We start from the raw sequence: 14,237 nt of genomic DNA, 5'->3' as shown, positions 1-14,237 counted from the left end.
TAGTACATTAGCTGGTGCCTTGAATAATGAGAAGTAGTGTATGTTCCTAAGCTTCCTAGCACTGATTTCACTAGAGTGAGTAGGCCACCAAAAGATAGTGATTTTACGATGCTAGCTATTCAAGTGTGGAAACAACCAAACGTAGTGCATGGCTTGGTGTGTACCTCGATGACACGTCTTGCGACAATGGATATTTCTAATTAGGTCATTAAGGTTTCAGTTTTAACCAACCGATTCCGTTAAGAGGCTAACTCTGAATCGGTTAGAGGTCATGTGTGTTTTGTTCACTAAAAAGATATTTTTATTATGGAGCCCCTTAATTAATAATTAAGTTTTAGAGACACGTTAAATGATTCAGAAGTTGTTTCTTAATTAGTCAGACCTCCTAATGATTAAACGAAAGATTACTAAACAATCTCTGAGTTCAATTGACTAATTCTATCCCAAATTTCTTTTAGGTTCCTATGAAAAGACCAAACCACAAGGACAAAAGAGAACTTAGCTTTATTATTATTATTTAATAAAAAAACTATTAATTTTAGCCCGTTTTTCGACAATCCCACGATATTAGGAAAGACTTTTTCGATAATTTTGTCGTTTTATTCTTTTGTCTGTTTTTCGATGTGTGCATCCAAAACATATTCGGAATCGGTTGTATAGATTAAATATTTAATATTTTGGGCATCCTAAAAAGTATGTTTAAAAGTCCAAGGAAATGAATAAAATGCTATGGCATAATTTTATGTATGAAATTATATATGCATACGTGCGTCCATGAAATTGATGTATACATATGTGCATACTCGAACGCGTAAGTGCGTAACAACTCATTATTTCTAACATTGTTTTTGTTGAATCGTACAAGTTATAAACTGCATGCACATAAATCATTCGGTTGCAAGTGCCTTAAAAATGAGTACAAAAATCAACCATGTATGTAGACATCATTAATCAACATCTACTCCCGGTTTAAAGCTTCCCCATATGCTTACATCTTACGTTACTCGTAAATTGTAATGCTCTAACCTATACGAGTGAAAAATATTGTCATGTCACTACCATGTAGTGCGCTAGTGATTCCACTTTTCATACTCACTAAGGTGTGTAATAGTTTTATATGAAAACTCGAAAAGCACATGATTAAAACCTGAAATAGATCCGAAAACCTCAAAAGGTTGAACCTAAGCTCTAATACTAAATGTAGGTCCTCGAAATGGATCTAGAAGTGTTTGGTTCGGATCAATCCGTGCATGACGAGTGCGGAATCTAGCTCGTACACTCGGATCTCAAATCGGTGCTTTGGATCTTCAAGAAATTTTTAACGGTGTGTTAGGAAGGTGTATGAAGTGTATGCGTTGACAGAGAATTCTGATAAGGGTTCTATGCCTAGGGGCTAGGGATAGGGGTAGGCGTATATACCCCTAGGCCCAATCATACATTCATAAACTAATGGCCCAACGGATATCCCCATGGGGGCTTTACAAGAGTTTAGTGAATTGGTCTGTACAAAATAGATAAGTAGTAGTTTAAAGATAGACACATACACAAATTGGCATCTATCATAAGCTTAATTAGACTGTAATAGTTTGAATTTTTTACCAAACTTGTGTTGGTGGAAAAAGTATTTATTATTTTGGTGTTTCATAAAAACTATTTACCAAACTAGTGTTTTCCTTTATTTTCTATTCACCTTTTATTATTAAATCATCATATTAGTGTTTCTTTTTTATTATTTATATATTAGTTAACCTTTTTTTATATTTTATCAACAAAACTTTTCTTATCTTTTTTTTATCTCGTTGCTATTCTTTTTATTTCTTTCTTTTTTAATTGTTTTCAAATGTATTTATTTTTTACTTTTATTTAAATATATTCATTTTACGAATTTTATTTTTAGGTTTAGTTTCGAGACTTTGATGAACCTAAACGATACGGGTTTTACCAAATTATGTTATTTTTTTGTTTTAAATATGTTCATTTACGAATTTATTTTTGGGTTAAGTTCCGGTACGGTAACGAACCTAACTGGTACTGATGTTCTGGATTCTTTTCGTTTAAATATGTTCAGTGTAGTATATTCAGTTTATTTTACACATTTTTTTTAAAATTTGTTTATAGTTGTAGAGATCGGTAGCGACTCAACTTCATTTGGCATTTTTGCCTTTTTGTTTGTGTTCTTTGAATTTCATATTTTCGTTTATATTTGATATTGAGACTCGTGGCTCGTAGCAGGTTAAGAAAAAATATAAACGAAAGCTAAGTCTCAATATCAAATATAAATGAAAATATGAAATATAAACGAAAATATGAAATTCAAAGAACACAAACAAAAAGGCAAAAATGCCAAATGAAGTTAAGTCGCTACCCATCTCTACAACTATAAACAATTTTAAAAAAATGTGTAAAATAAACTGAATATGCTACACTGAACATACTTAAAACGAAAAGAATCCAAAACATCAGTACCAGTTAGGTTCGTTACCGTACCGAAACTTAACCCAAAAATAAATTCGTAAATGAACATATTTAAACAAAAAAATAACATAATTTGGTAAAACCCGTATCGTTTAGGTTCATCAAAGTCTCGAAACTAAACCTAAAAAATAAAATTCGTAAAATAAATATATTTAAATAAAAGCAAAAAATAAATACATTTGAAAACAATTAAAAAAGAAATAAATAAAAAGAATAGCAACGAGATAAAAAAAGATAAGAAAAGTTTTGTTGATAAAATATAAAAAAAGGTCAACTAATATAAAAATAATAAAAAAGAAACTCTAATATGATGATTTAATAATAAAAGGTGAATAGAAAATAAAGGAAAACGCTAGTTTGGTAAATAGTTTTCATGGAACACCAAAATGATAAATACTTTTTCCACCAAGACTAGTTTGGTAAAAAATTCGTAATAGTTCAGGGCAATTTTCTTTACAGGTAGCCTAGTCAGCATGTCACATCAACTTTTCATTCATTCTTTCCATAAACACTTTTCACCTACCACAATAACATATTCATTATTCCCACAAACAACCTCATAATTTCCACATCACCAATATGAAGGACCCACCAACCATCATTCTTTACCATCCATGAGAAAGGATCTTCAAGGATGGATGACATTCACTTCAACCTCCACAATACTTGCCTTTTCCATCATTCTCACAAATTTTTTCAACATAAGCTATGAATGACCCTGATACGGAATGTTTTATAACTTACAGTCCTAGAAAGAGCATCAGATAGTGGTTACTTTATATTAAACAAAAAATATCCACTTTATCTCTTTCTTTTCCGGCGACAAACAGAGATCAGAAATCCTAAAATTTAGGTAAGTATTCGAATCTTATTAGATTCGACTTCCTAGTTAAGATTTGAGCATAAGAGATTTTTGTATCTTATGATATCTAAAGAAGCGTATAATACCAATGTGTGTAGTTTAAAATCACATGCCATGTAAAATGATTATGACAATACATGCACATTTATAGAAGATCATGTGTTATGGTTCGTGAGAAGCACCCGTAAGAGGCGACGTCTCACTCAGTCACGCACACCGTGCCGCCCCCTTTGAGACATCTTGTAAGCACTCGCATGCATGCTATGTTTAATTTTCTATTGCAATATTTTATTTAACAAACAATTTAATTTTTGTTAGTAATATCTAATATTTATAATTTATGTAACCATGTGGTTTTCTTGAAAATTTAAGTCACAGTCTAGATTTTAACGTACAAGACAGACAATATGTGTAGTAGTTATCTTGGACAGCCGATTCTCAATCAGCAACGACTTGGTCATTGGCAATATCACCACATATTTAACTTCATAGGCCCCCACCCCCCACCCCCACCCCCACCCCCACCCCCACATTGTGTTTTTATTGATAAGGCCACTTGGAAAAACAAATACCTACTAATTTGATTGAACAATACACAATTTACACAAGGAAAATGACCAAGCAATACAAGATGACCTAGGACATACTCATTTGACACTAATGCAACTTCGATTAACGGTAAATCAAGTTATATAGATACATGAACAAAACTCAAGAGAGTTGTCCCGACCTAATACCTTGCTAACCAATGGGACCAGGTAAAATACAACTTATGTCAGGACAGGTGATCTTCAAGAGGCTAAAATTGAAAACCGTGAAAGGAAGACTCCTATGACATGAAACCGTAACCTTAAAATTAGCTTCAAGGGTACGGAAAAAACGAAAGACAAACACGAGCTTCATCTTCAACTAGATATCTATTTAGAAGTCAATGCAGTTTAATCAAACGGTTAGATCTGTGACTCGAGCCCTCGTTACCAGCAGGTCCAATGCTTCTCTCATCCAACTATACTGGCAAGATTCTTTAGCTTTAGCTGCACTCATCTGAACAACATTTCACATATTAATTTGTGAGCATAAGCCATAAGTCTTTGTAAAGTTTGAATTTTTTTTGCACAAGTCTTTGTAAAATTTCAGTCTTTTTGCACAAGTCTTCGCAAAGTTCGAATCTTTATGCATAATATTTCTAAAGTTTGATCTTTTTGCAAAAATCTTTGAAAAGTTTGAAACTTTTTGCAAAGTCTTAGTAAAGTTTGAATCTTGCTTTTTGCAAAACGTTTGTAAAGTTTGAATCTTTTTGCATGAGTCTTTGTAAATGTTGAATCCTTTTGCATAAATCTTTATAAAGTTTGAATCTTTTGCATTTTAAACCTACGTACCCAATGTCTTTGTCGAATGTCTTTCTCGGGCCATTCTTCGGATACATCCTTCACAAGTAAAGGGAACATGTGGCCTTCATAGTATGCATCATTGCCTTTGCTCTTAAAGCACCATTTACCCAACTTATCCCCAATGGCTCCCGACACTCCGGCTTCTTCAAATGTTTCTCGTTGAGCTGCCTCTTGAATCTTTTCATCCAGTTCCAAACCTCCCTGTTGACCATTCGATCATGAGTTAGTCATGATCCTTGAGACAAAATATTAGCCATTCTAAAACAAAATTCAAATTATTTACCTTTGGAAACAACATTCCTTTGCCTTTTCTTTGAGCACTTATCACAAGCACCTCAAGTGTATTATTCTCTTTCAATCTATAAGGTATACATCTACACAACATCCATATAATTAATTTCGGTCAACTTCAATTATAACTTATAAAAAGTCCTACAAATTATAACTTACAACCCATTTTTGTATTATACATATTTTTGGTCAACCCATAATTGCTACCAATATTAAAAACACAAATCATAAAATATGAACAGATTCAAGAACAGAAACTGACCCAACAACTACACGGTGTTGGCCGTTGTAAACCTGTAGCTGCCGGCCGGTACGAGCCACCGCCACCACGGCCACCATATTATTATTATTATTTTTCAAATTCCTCCTTTGAGAAATAAAAAAAAGGGTAAGAAAAAGGGTTGGTAAAGAAGAAATTTGGATGGGAATTCAGTTGAGGAACCTAACCAACATATTAATATTATCAGTTATGGTTGGAGAATGGAGAGCAGGAAGAGAAAATATATAGACATAGAGATGTGGTAAATGGCTAAATGCAGGTGGGGCCAGAAATGAGGATATTAATTAATATTAAATAAAACATGAATGCAGGCTAACTGATAATAATAAATAAATAAATTTATTTATTTTAAAAAATAAATAAGCTGATGATGTTAAAAATTGGTACTTGCCCCCCAGGGGCGGACCTACATAGGTCCCATCGGGGTCCCGGGACACCAATGTTTTTTAAAAAATACTTAGAGACGGTATACTAAATTTTGTAAGGACCCCATAAAAATTAATACTTGGAACCCATACTATTAAGGCTAAACTAGTATAGTGGAAATTCCCTTGTTTTTTCTTTGAGAGGTTGCAGGTTCAAGCCTCTCCATACTCAGTTTTTGTTGATTTTTTATATCCTAGTCAATATTAGTTATTTAGTTAGGGTGTTTGTGTTTTTTTTAGTTTCTCTCATATAGTCATTATCACCATCCAACATATATAATAACAACATGGGTTTTACATATTCTTTTATTAATTATCTTATTATGTAAGACCATATATATATATATATATATATATATATATATATAGCTTATGTTTATGTTTTTCGAATATGAATAAAAATGAATTAAAAATGTATGTTCTATCTAGTTTCTAATCTAGATTCTTTCTACTTACTCGTTTCCAATGACACCATATTTCCGTGTTTTATTATGTTACTCGTCTCGACCCGACCCGAATAACGACCGACCTGAAAATTTTGTAAACCGAAAAAGTTGGAACCCCGTTGACAAAAAATCCTGGGTCCGCCACTGCTTGCCCCGTTGAAACTTACAACTTGCCCAATTTTTTGGTTTTTAATATATTGGTTTTAAGAAAATAAAAACAAACATTGAAGATGTATTTTTCCAAGTTTTAAAATTATTCTTTTATTTGTTTTATGTGTTTAAATTAAACTACTGAAGATGTGAAATATGATATATGAGTTTGCTATATAGGCGTTACGTAGATGCTACATAGATATTTGAGACTTTTGCATTTCACTCCAAATTAGATGTGAAATGTGATTGTAAGGTGATGTGATAATAAATAATTTATTATTATAAAAAGTGAAAAATAATCTAATACATTGACCTCACGTACGTGAAAGTCTTCACCTCGTTTAACGCCCTCGGGTCGTGGTGTGCAGTTAGGCTGAGGGGTGTGGGGGCTCTAACGGGGGCGCGAGTGGGGGCTCCAGCCAATAATATTGTGACGTGTGGCAGAGAGAGAAACTGGATAAGATAGGTGTTGGAGCCCCCGCTGGAGCCCCTGGCCCTGGTGTGGAGGGGCTCCAGCAGGGGCTCCAGCGGATTTTTTTTTTATTTTTTTATAAATATATTCAAAAAACGTATTATTAAAAAAACTCATAAATTATTAAAAAAAACACACATTAAAAAAAAAACACATTAATATCTAAAAATAAAATAAAAATTAAAGTACTAAAAAAACATAATTCTTATTCTTCGGCTTGGTCTTCTTCGATCAACCTCTTTCGGATACGTTCCTTTTGCTTTTCCATCAGCATTTGATCGACCGGATTTAGGTTACTGAAGTCTCTTGTAAGGAAGTCAAAATCTCTCATTTGACTTTTTTCCTTTTTGTCATTAGAGACCACCTCCATGGTTTTGTTGAATTTATTGAGGGATTCAACAAGATCGACGATGTTTACGGCTCCCCCCTCAACAAGATCGATTTAACTTTTTTATTTAACTTTTTTATTAAAAATCATTTTTAAAAACGTTAAAACAATTACCGCAACGCCGATCCTCAGAAATGACTATCCAAGCCCGACACAAGGCTTCCTTCTCATCCGATGACCACTGAGTGGTTTTCCGTTTCATCCTCGGAGTCGAAGCCGGTCCCGGCCCGTCCGTTGCAAGTTGTTTTTTCCGGTAGACGCGTCTTCTTGCTCCCGTAGCATCACCGTGTGATTCTTGTGTCTCTGGAACAACAAAGTTAGGAGACGATTGTATGTTGGATGGTTGAAAGCCGGATGTTTCTTGCGGCCCCGTATAAAACATCGATTGGTCTGGTGACGACCATAAATCGTCGTAACTATAATCTGAATCTAGGTTTGGGTACCAATTTCCAGACATTTTTGGGTATTATATAGGAGATTGGGATATTATATATGAGTTTGGAGATTGAAGTTGTGTTTGATATGGTTGAAATGGGTTGATTTTGGGGTATTATATAGGAGTTTTTAAAGGTTTTTTTAAAAAAAAAACCGAGCTCAACTGCTCTTTTGGGCGGGCCCACCAGCTTTTCCTCTCTCTTCTCCCGCGACCACACTCACGCCTGCCTGGATTTCCGCGCTCGCGCCCCGCTCGCGCCCGCGCTCGCGCCCCGGTGGTGTGGGGTTAGCGCCTGGGGGCGCGAGCGGAGGGGCTCACGCGCCCAGGTTAGCGCCCCACACCCCTCAGCCTTAGTGACGGATTTACTTGTTGGTCAGGGGTTCAGTTATAATATGTTAAGAAAGTCCCTCATAAAATTTCTGAAAGGTCCCTTCACATTAAAAGCATATGACAAGAGAAGAAAACTTTGAAGATAATAAGTTAAGATAAATGCTTGGTTTGTCAATAATTTATATTTTTAGAGCATTCTTATTCCCAGATCGTCCTCCATCTTAGAGCATTCTCATCCCACCCCTTATTTTATGTGAGGGGTGTTTTTATAATTTAGAGGGTGATTCAGGGTGTTGTGAGTGAAGAATGTTTATATTTTAGGGAAAGTAGTGATTTTTCTGTATATTTGAAAAGTTACTGTTCATCCTCTATAATTTTTTAATATATTTTGAGAGTGGTTGTGAGTGAAGGAAAGAGAAAAGGTAATGATAAAAGGTATTAAAAGTATTATTTAATTAAAATAGAGAGAGAAAATGTAATGAGTTTTAGTGTAATTTTTAGTTTAGGGATAGAGGGTGGGATGAGAATGCTCTTAGTCTTTATAATTACACTAAAAATCACTATATTTCTCTCTCATGTTTAATTAAATAATACTTTTTATACCTTTATCACTATAGTACTCTATCATTTATTAATAACCAATTTCATCATTTATTAATAATCAATTTCAACAAATATTAAAAAATAAATATGAGCAAAGAAATTATCCCCAAACATACAAAAAAAAATCAATAATTTTTCTCTATCCTTCACTCACAACATCATCCTTTAATTTACAAAATTTTCTTACAAAATTTAAAGGATGATGCAAGAATGCCTTTTGAGAGAAAGATTGTTTGAAGATGAGCTTTCTAAGATGGAGATGTGAGAGTAAAAAGTATGAGATTTACTGTGTACTCCTAAAATCAAAATAAGATTAAAAATACTTTTGTTTTTCATAATGTTTAACATTACAAAATGTTTAAACATAATATTATCTAGAATTTTTAATGAATGATAATTATATAAATTTGACACGGCCGTTGTAACATGATTCATTTTGACTTCTATTGACAACTGCATGTAGCGACACTATTGCCCACGTGGATGGCTTAGTGCCCAACCATGGATACAACAATGTACAATCTTATAACATATTATATATATATATATATTAAATAACAAATGGTGGTTAACTCATGTAAAGTAACTATTCATGAAATAGTAAATATAGGGTCTGTGACATTTGAGCCAAAACAAGGTACACCTCAGTACGTATTTACCGATTAAGCAAATAAACGCCTTTTGCGTAACAAACGAACGATTAACCGAACGGGTCGGGTTATGACCCAGAAATCCCGGGGGGGCATCTATAAGTGATATACGTTTAATACAAGCTAAAATATTAGTAATATGGCCTGAGTTTGATAGCAAACAAGTTAAACGAAAACATGCTCGTTTAACTACCCGGTATAGATTTAAACGCGAAAGATAGTTACAAACCACGCATTGTATCATCCGTTAAGCCGAAAAAGACTTACCAAACACTTATTTGAAATGTTTTAAGCGATCCGTGAAAATATTTTTGATTTTTACAAACATATAGTATGTTTTTATAATTTTACACAAAACTAGCCGAAAAACACTCGTTTTCGCGCTGTTTGTCGCACCCGATAAGTTTTTCGCGCCAAAAACCGATTTCGAATTAAATTTGGGGTCGGGATTTCATGTAAGGGCACGAGAAACGAGACAAAAGAGCAAGAGGGGGGCCCATGGACCCCACCTTTTGGGGCGGCCGCAAAAGGGGAAACCCCCCCCCCCCTTGGTTTTCCTTTAAATATAAAACAATTCTAAGATATTTTGTAACATCCCTTTCATGAAAACTCTAGACACAAGCTTCTCTCCATCAAAAACCAGCAAAAAACTAGGTAAAAATGTCATAAATAATCGATTTTCGGCTCGTTTAAACTCGATTAATACCATATAAACATAGCTTGATTGCCAAAAATCATTCCTAACCATGTAAAAACCCTAAAAATGGTCCATAAACATGTTTTGATCATACACATGGTGAGGAACCTGGTTTAATAGTTTTTTTGGCCATAAACACGGATTAAAGGGTTGAAACGACATTTTTACGGTTCAAAAGTTCGTTTTTGCGCACTAGCCGAAACCCTAAGTTAAGGGCTGTTATGTTGATGAAAAATTGCTTGGTTTGTGATATAGAACTTGTATCTAGCCTACATAGGAGCACAAGAGCTTGAAAAGTTGATTAGAAAGGCGGAAACGAACCAAAACCGCTAAGGTAATGCCGAAACACTCGCTTAGGGGCTGTTTAGGTTAAGGTTATGATGTGCATATTATTAGGCCTTGAAATGTTTCAGGAACATCAGGGACCATGTCATTGAGTCCCTGTTAAAATTTGGTAATTTTTCGACCATCCGAGAATATTTGGCGAATTTATTACCGAATTAAGATGTTTATTTGAGAAAAATAGTTAAAATACTTCAAAAATTATGAAATTTTTTCTGGGAACTCATATTTAATTTATTTTGATCACATATGAATTTTGGGATCATTTGGAGAAGTCTAAAGGTGTTTTATGTATATGCGTTCGTGTGAATTTTTATAACCGAATTTAGGCCGAAAAGAATATTGCAAGAGCTTTTTACATTCTAGAATTGATATAGGTTGTTTTGGGACATAATTTGAGTATTCAGGAATTTTGGTGGAATTTTTGGAAATTGTTTGGGATAAACGGACGATTTTCAGGCGAAATATAGCTGATAAAATGAATTTTTATAAATTAATAAATCCGTAAATAATTCCAGAAATATTTTTATAAAAATATACATATTTTAATTGATAAGTGGCTAAATTTTCATAATTTAATGATTAACGGTTAATTAATTATGCTAATTTAAAGATTAAACAAATTCAGTTTTTATTAAAACCGGCAAGTTCGCGACTAACGAACCTGCGGGAATATCAAAACATCAAGAATGATCAAAAATCATATTTTTGGATTAATTAAGTAAAAAATAACTTTTCTATGAGAAACCTGGACAATCCGGATGGATTGTGCGCCTTTCTTCTTAAATCAAACTAAATAAACGGAAACGGGCCCCGTGGCTAATCCGGGACCCCAGTATGTGATCCTTCCTTATAACTTAATCATTTTATTAACCAATACATTTACCCAAGCTTATTTTCCCATAACTGTTTTCTGAACGCGTAAACGAACAACTTGGCCCAGCTGGAAAAACGGGAATCTGAGCCAAGTTCGGTTTTAAGTATCAAATATTGAACAACATCACAACCTAAGCCTATTGCCACTTTCTGGGCGTTCCAGCTATACCTAGATTAGTTATACAGCCCAGTTTAGTATTGAGATTATAATAATATTAAAATATTAATATTATTATAATATTGATTATAGGAAACCGTGATTGCAAGTTATACAAACCTCGAACCGACGTGCTACTGATTATCTACTAAACAGTGAGTTTCATGACCCCACTTCTAAGCTGTTTTACGAACTTTTGGGGTGAAAAGCATGTTTGATTACATATACATACCTGAAACATGTATTGATGTGAATTATCTAAGTGCTAACACACGAAAGTCCCCACGATCACAGTGATTAACTTCGAGCCGGTGGCTTGTGAGTAGTACTATTGGTTTGACAAACCCAAATGGAATCGGCCTGGTTGCCGTGTCACATAGCGCCATTTGCACATAACTATATTTATACAAACAGGCTATGTAGTGTTAGACATAGCTACCGGGGCTTGTTGTGGGCGGAAGGGGAGCCACAATGGTTGATTGAGCGTGGGAAATGGATGCACGCAGCACATACAGTCAAGGCTTCACTGTAGCTTAGCATAATTACATCATTTACATACATACATACATACTTATTTCATGATTACAAGCGTTAAATTGTGAATACTCAATTATTGTTTTCTTGAAACTCGTGAAACTCACCAACTCTAGTAGTTGACCTGTTTTAAACTGCTTTTCAGGTGTACCTAAATCGGAATGATTTGGTGATCTGTTACTTGTCCAAGGTGTGTGGTTGATGCTATGTGAATAAAAGCAAGGGAGTTAGTAGTAAGATCGAATAGTTAACGTACTAGTTTGGTTTGTATCACCTAGACTGTAAAACGATGACAAAACAAGGAAATGTAATATATTGTAAATTAGTTTGTAATGTTTCTTTATAAACAATGTGTTGATACCAGAGGTGTCTGTTACATTCCCGTTTTACGCTTCCGCATTGTGCTAGTCGGGGTGTGACAGAAGTTGGTATCAGAGCCATTGGTTATAAAGGATTAGGTTATCCCTTAGGGTACCTAAAATATAACCGTAGGCTCGATTAACTCTGGGAATTATTTAAATAATAATTTAGTATTATATACTGATGGATGCCAGGATGAACTTGTAGGGCAAGTGAGTTATTATGGTCCGGAACATAATAACAGACTTGCTTGTACGAGGGAATTCGGGGAGAAGTCGTGGAACGTGTGGTTAGGTAAAAGTGGCAACATATGTGTATAAAAGGTAATGGGTAAGTATATATATATGTAACACCCATACGTGCTTATTTGGAACAAAGTGTATGAGTACGTGTACGTACGACACTGTTGATGACGGTAAATTTTATTATGAATATTATATTCATTTATATTCAGTATTGATTTTAATAATAATTAAAATTAAAATTTTAATAAAACTAATATTATATTCTACTATAATTAATATTAAATTTGGTTTAATTAATTAATCGTCCCGACAATAGTTAGCGCTAGCAATAGATATTATTCTTATAACTAACCATTGTGCAGAGTCATGTCAAGGAATAACGATTACATACCGAAGAAGAACCGGTAATCTCTGTTGAGGAGGAGGATCCAGAAGAGGAATCAGAGGAGGATCCAGAAGAGGAGGACCCAGAAGAGGAACCGGAGGAGGATGAGGAAGAGGTGGAAGAAGCAGTTATTTGTAGAGAGCTACCCAGAAATGTGCCTGATCTGTTCGGCTACAGATGCGATAGTTATCCACCCAGGTCACCATGCAGGGATCAAAACGAAGTTAACAGTCAGTATCGTTCGCCTGCTAGAGTAGCCAGATCACCCACTCCACCTATTCACCTGTCCCCAACGACTTCAGCCACTGCACGAGTCCGACAGACTGCTCGTATTCGGGTAACCCCGATTGACCCTACCTCGATTCCATTTAGATCTACCCACTACCGGGGAGGACTTTCACGTCCTAGAGCGGATACTTCATCTTCCCGTTCGTTGAGTATACATACTCCTCGCCCTGACCTCCCAAGCGCAGGAAACAACTCTTGGATGGCTGTCCTAACTGACCGTGTGATAGACCACTCGATAGCCATAGCTAACATTAACCAGGAAAGGAGGGACGTGACCCAGTGCTTATCGACGTTACAGCAGATAGCACCGAACTTGCAGCAGTCAGATGCCTACCACCGTTGGTGTTTGGATAGGGTGACCGTTCGACTGTGGAACTGTTACTGGATGATTACGGTGTTGTTGTTTTTATGTTTTTGGCTAGTCTATCGTTTGTACGGATAGATGCAGAATGTGATAGATATGTGTACGTGATCTTTTGATACTCCATGTATGTATATAGTAGTATGTTATGTTAACATGGGGCACAATTTTGTACATTATTACAAGCACTGACCCTTATAGGGTTAAGTCTAATAGTCACTTAGTGACAGATTTTGATATATACATGCAAGCACTGGCCTTTATCAGGCTAAGTCTATGTACCTCTTATTATCAATGTACAGAACAATTTGTGAAATGTTAGTATGTTATCTGGTTTACCTGTACAACATTTATTATGATTGTTATTACACAGTGCCGTAGTTTGGAATTAGTATTAATTGGCTTATATTTGTTTATCATTATAGAATGTCCCCAAAGAAAGCAACCCCCATGACTGAGGCAGAAATAACCGAGATGATTGCTCGGCAAATGCAGGCAGTAATTCCACTTATTGTAACACAGGTGACTGCCGGTGTAAACGCAAATATGCAAACAAACCAACAACTGATTAATAATGCTCCTCCAACCAACACTGAAACAGACACAAATAATAACCCCCCATCTAATACAAATGCCCCTCCCAATGCAAATAATCCCCCACCGGATACAAATAATGTCAACAACAATAATCTTCCACCGAACCCAAACAACAACAATAACAACCCTAATCCCCCTGAAAGGGAATATTCGATCAGAAACTTTATGGCCTGTAAACCGATTGAATTCAAAG

At 35.0% G+C, this 14,237-nt stretch overlaps 1 protein-coding gene across 2 annotated transcripts; it reads right to left on the bottom strand.

The window, feature by feature from the left end:
- Nucleotides 1-3,893: 3,893 nt before the first annotated feature.
- LOC143584770 (nudix hydrolase 21, chloroplastic-like) lies at nucleotides 3,894-5,508 on the bottom strand. Of its 2 annotated transcripts, none has more exons than XM_077066741.1 (4): nucleotides 5,260-5,508; nucleotides 5,012-5,077; nucleotides 4,717-4,929; nucleotides 3,894-4,381 (listed from the first exon to the last, which is right to left on the bottom strand). In XM_077066741.1, exons 1-4 carry the CDS (start codon nucleotides 5,356-5,358, stop codon nucleotides 4,280-4,282), a joined length of 480 nt encoding a protein of 159 aa, XP_076922856.1. In that variant the 5' UTR covers nucleotides 5,359-5,508; the 3' UTR covers nucleotides 3,894-4,279. The 2 variants fall into 2 exon arrangements, with proteins under 2 accessions (XP_076922856.1, XP_076922855.1); XM_077066740.1 differs by having other exon boundaries at nucleotides 5,012-5,102; nucleotides 5,282-5,501.
- Between the last annotated feature and the right edge of the window lie 8,729 nt (nucleotides 5,509-14,237).

The sequence above is a fragment of the Bidens hawaiensis genome, unplaced genomic scaffold, assembly GCF_021521415.1.
Source record: "Bidens hawaiensis isolate Kalapana, Puna unplaced genomic scaffold, B.hawaiensis_p1.1 tig00033305_1, whole genome shotgun sequence".
Lineage (NCBI taxonomy): Eukaryota > Viridiplantae > Streptophyta > Magnoliopsida > Asterales > Asteraceae > Bidens > Bidens hawaiensis.
Note: the sequence above shows the minus strand (reverse complement) of the source record. Positions and strands in the feature narration are given on the sequence as shown.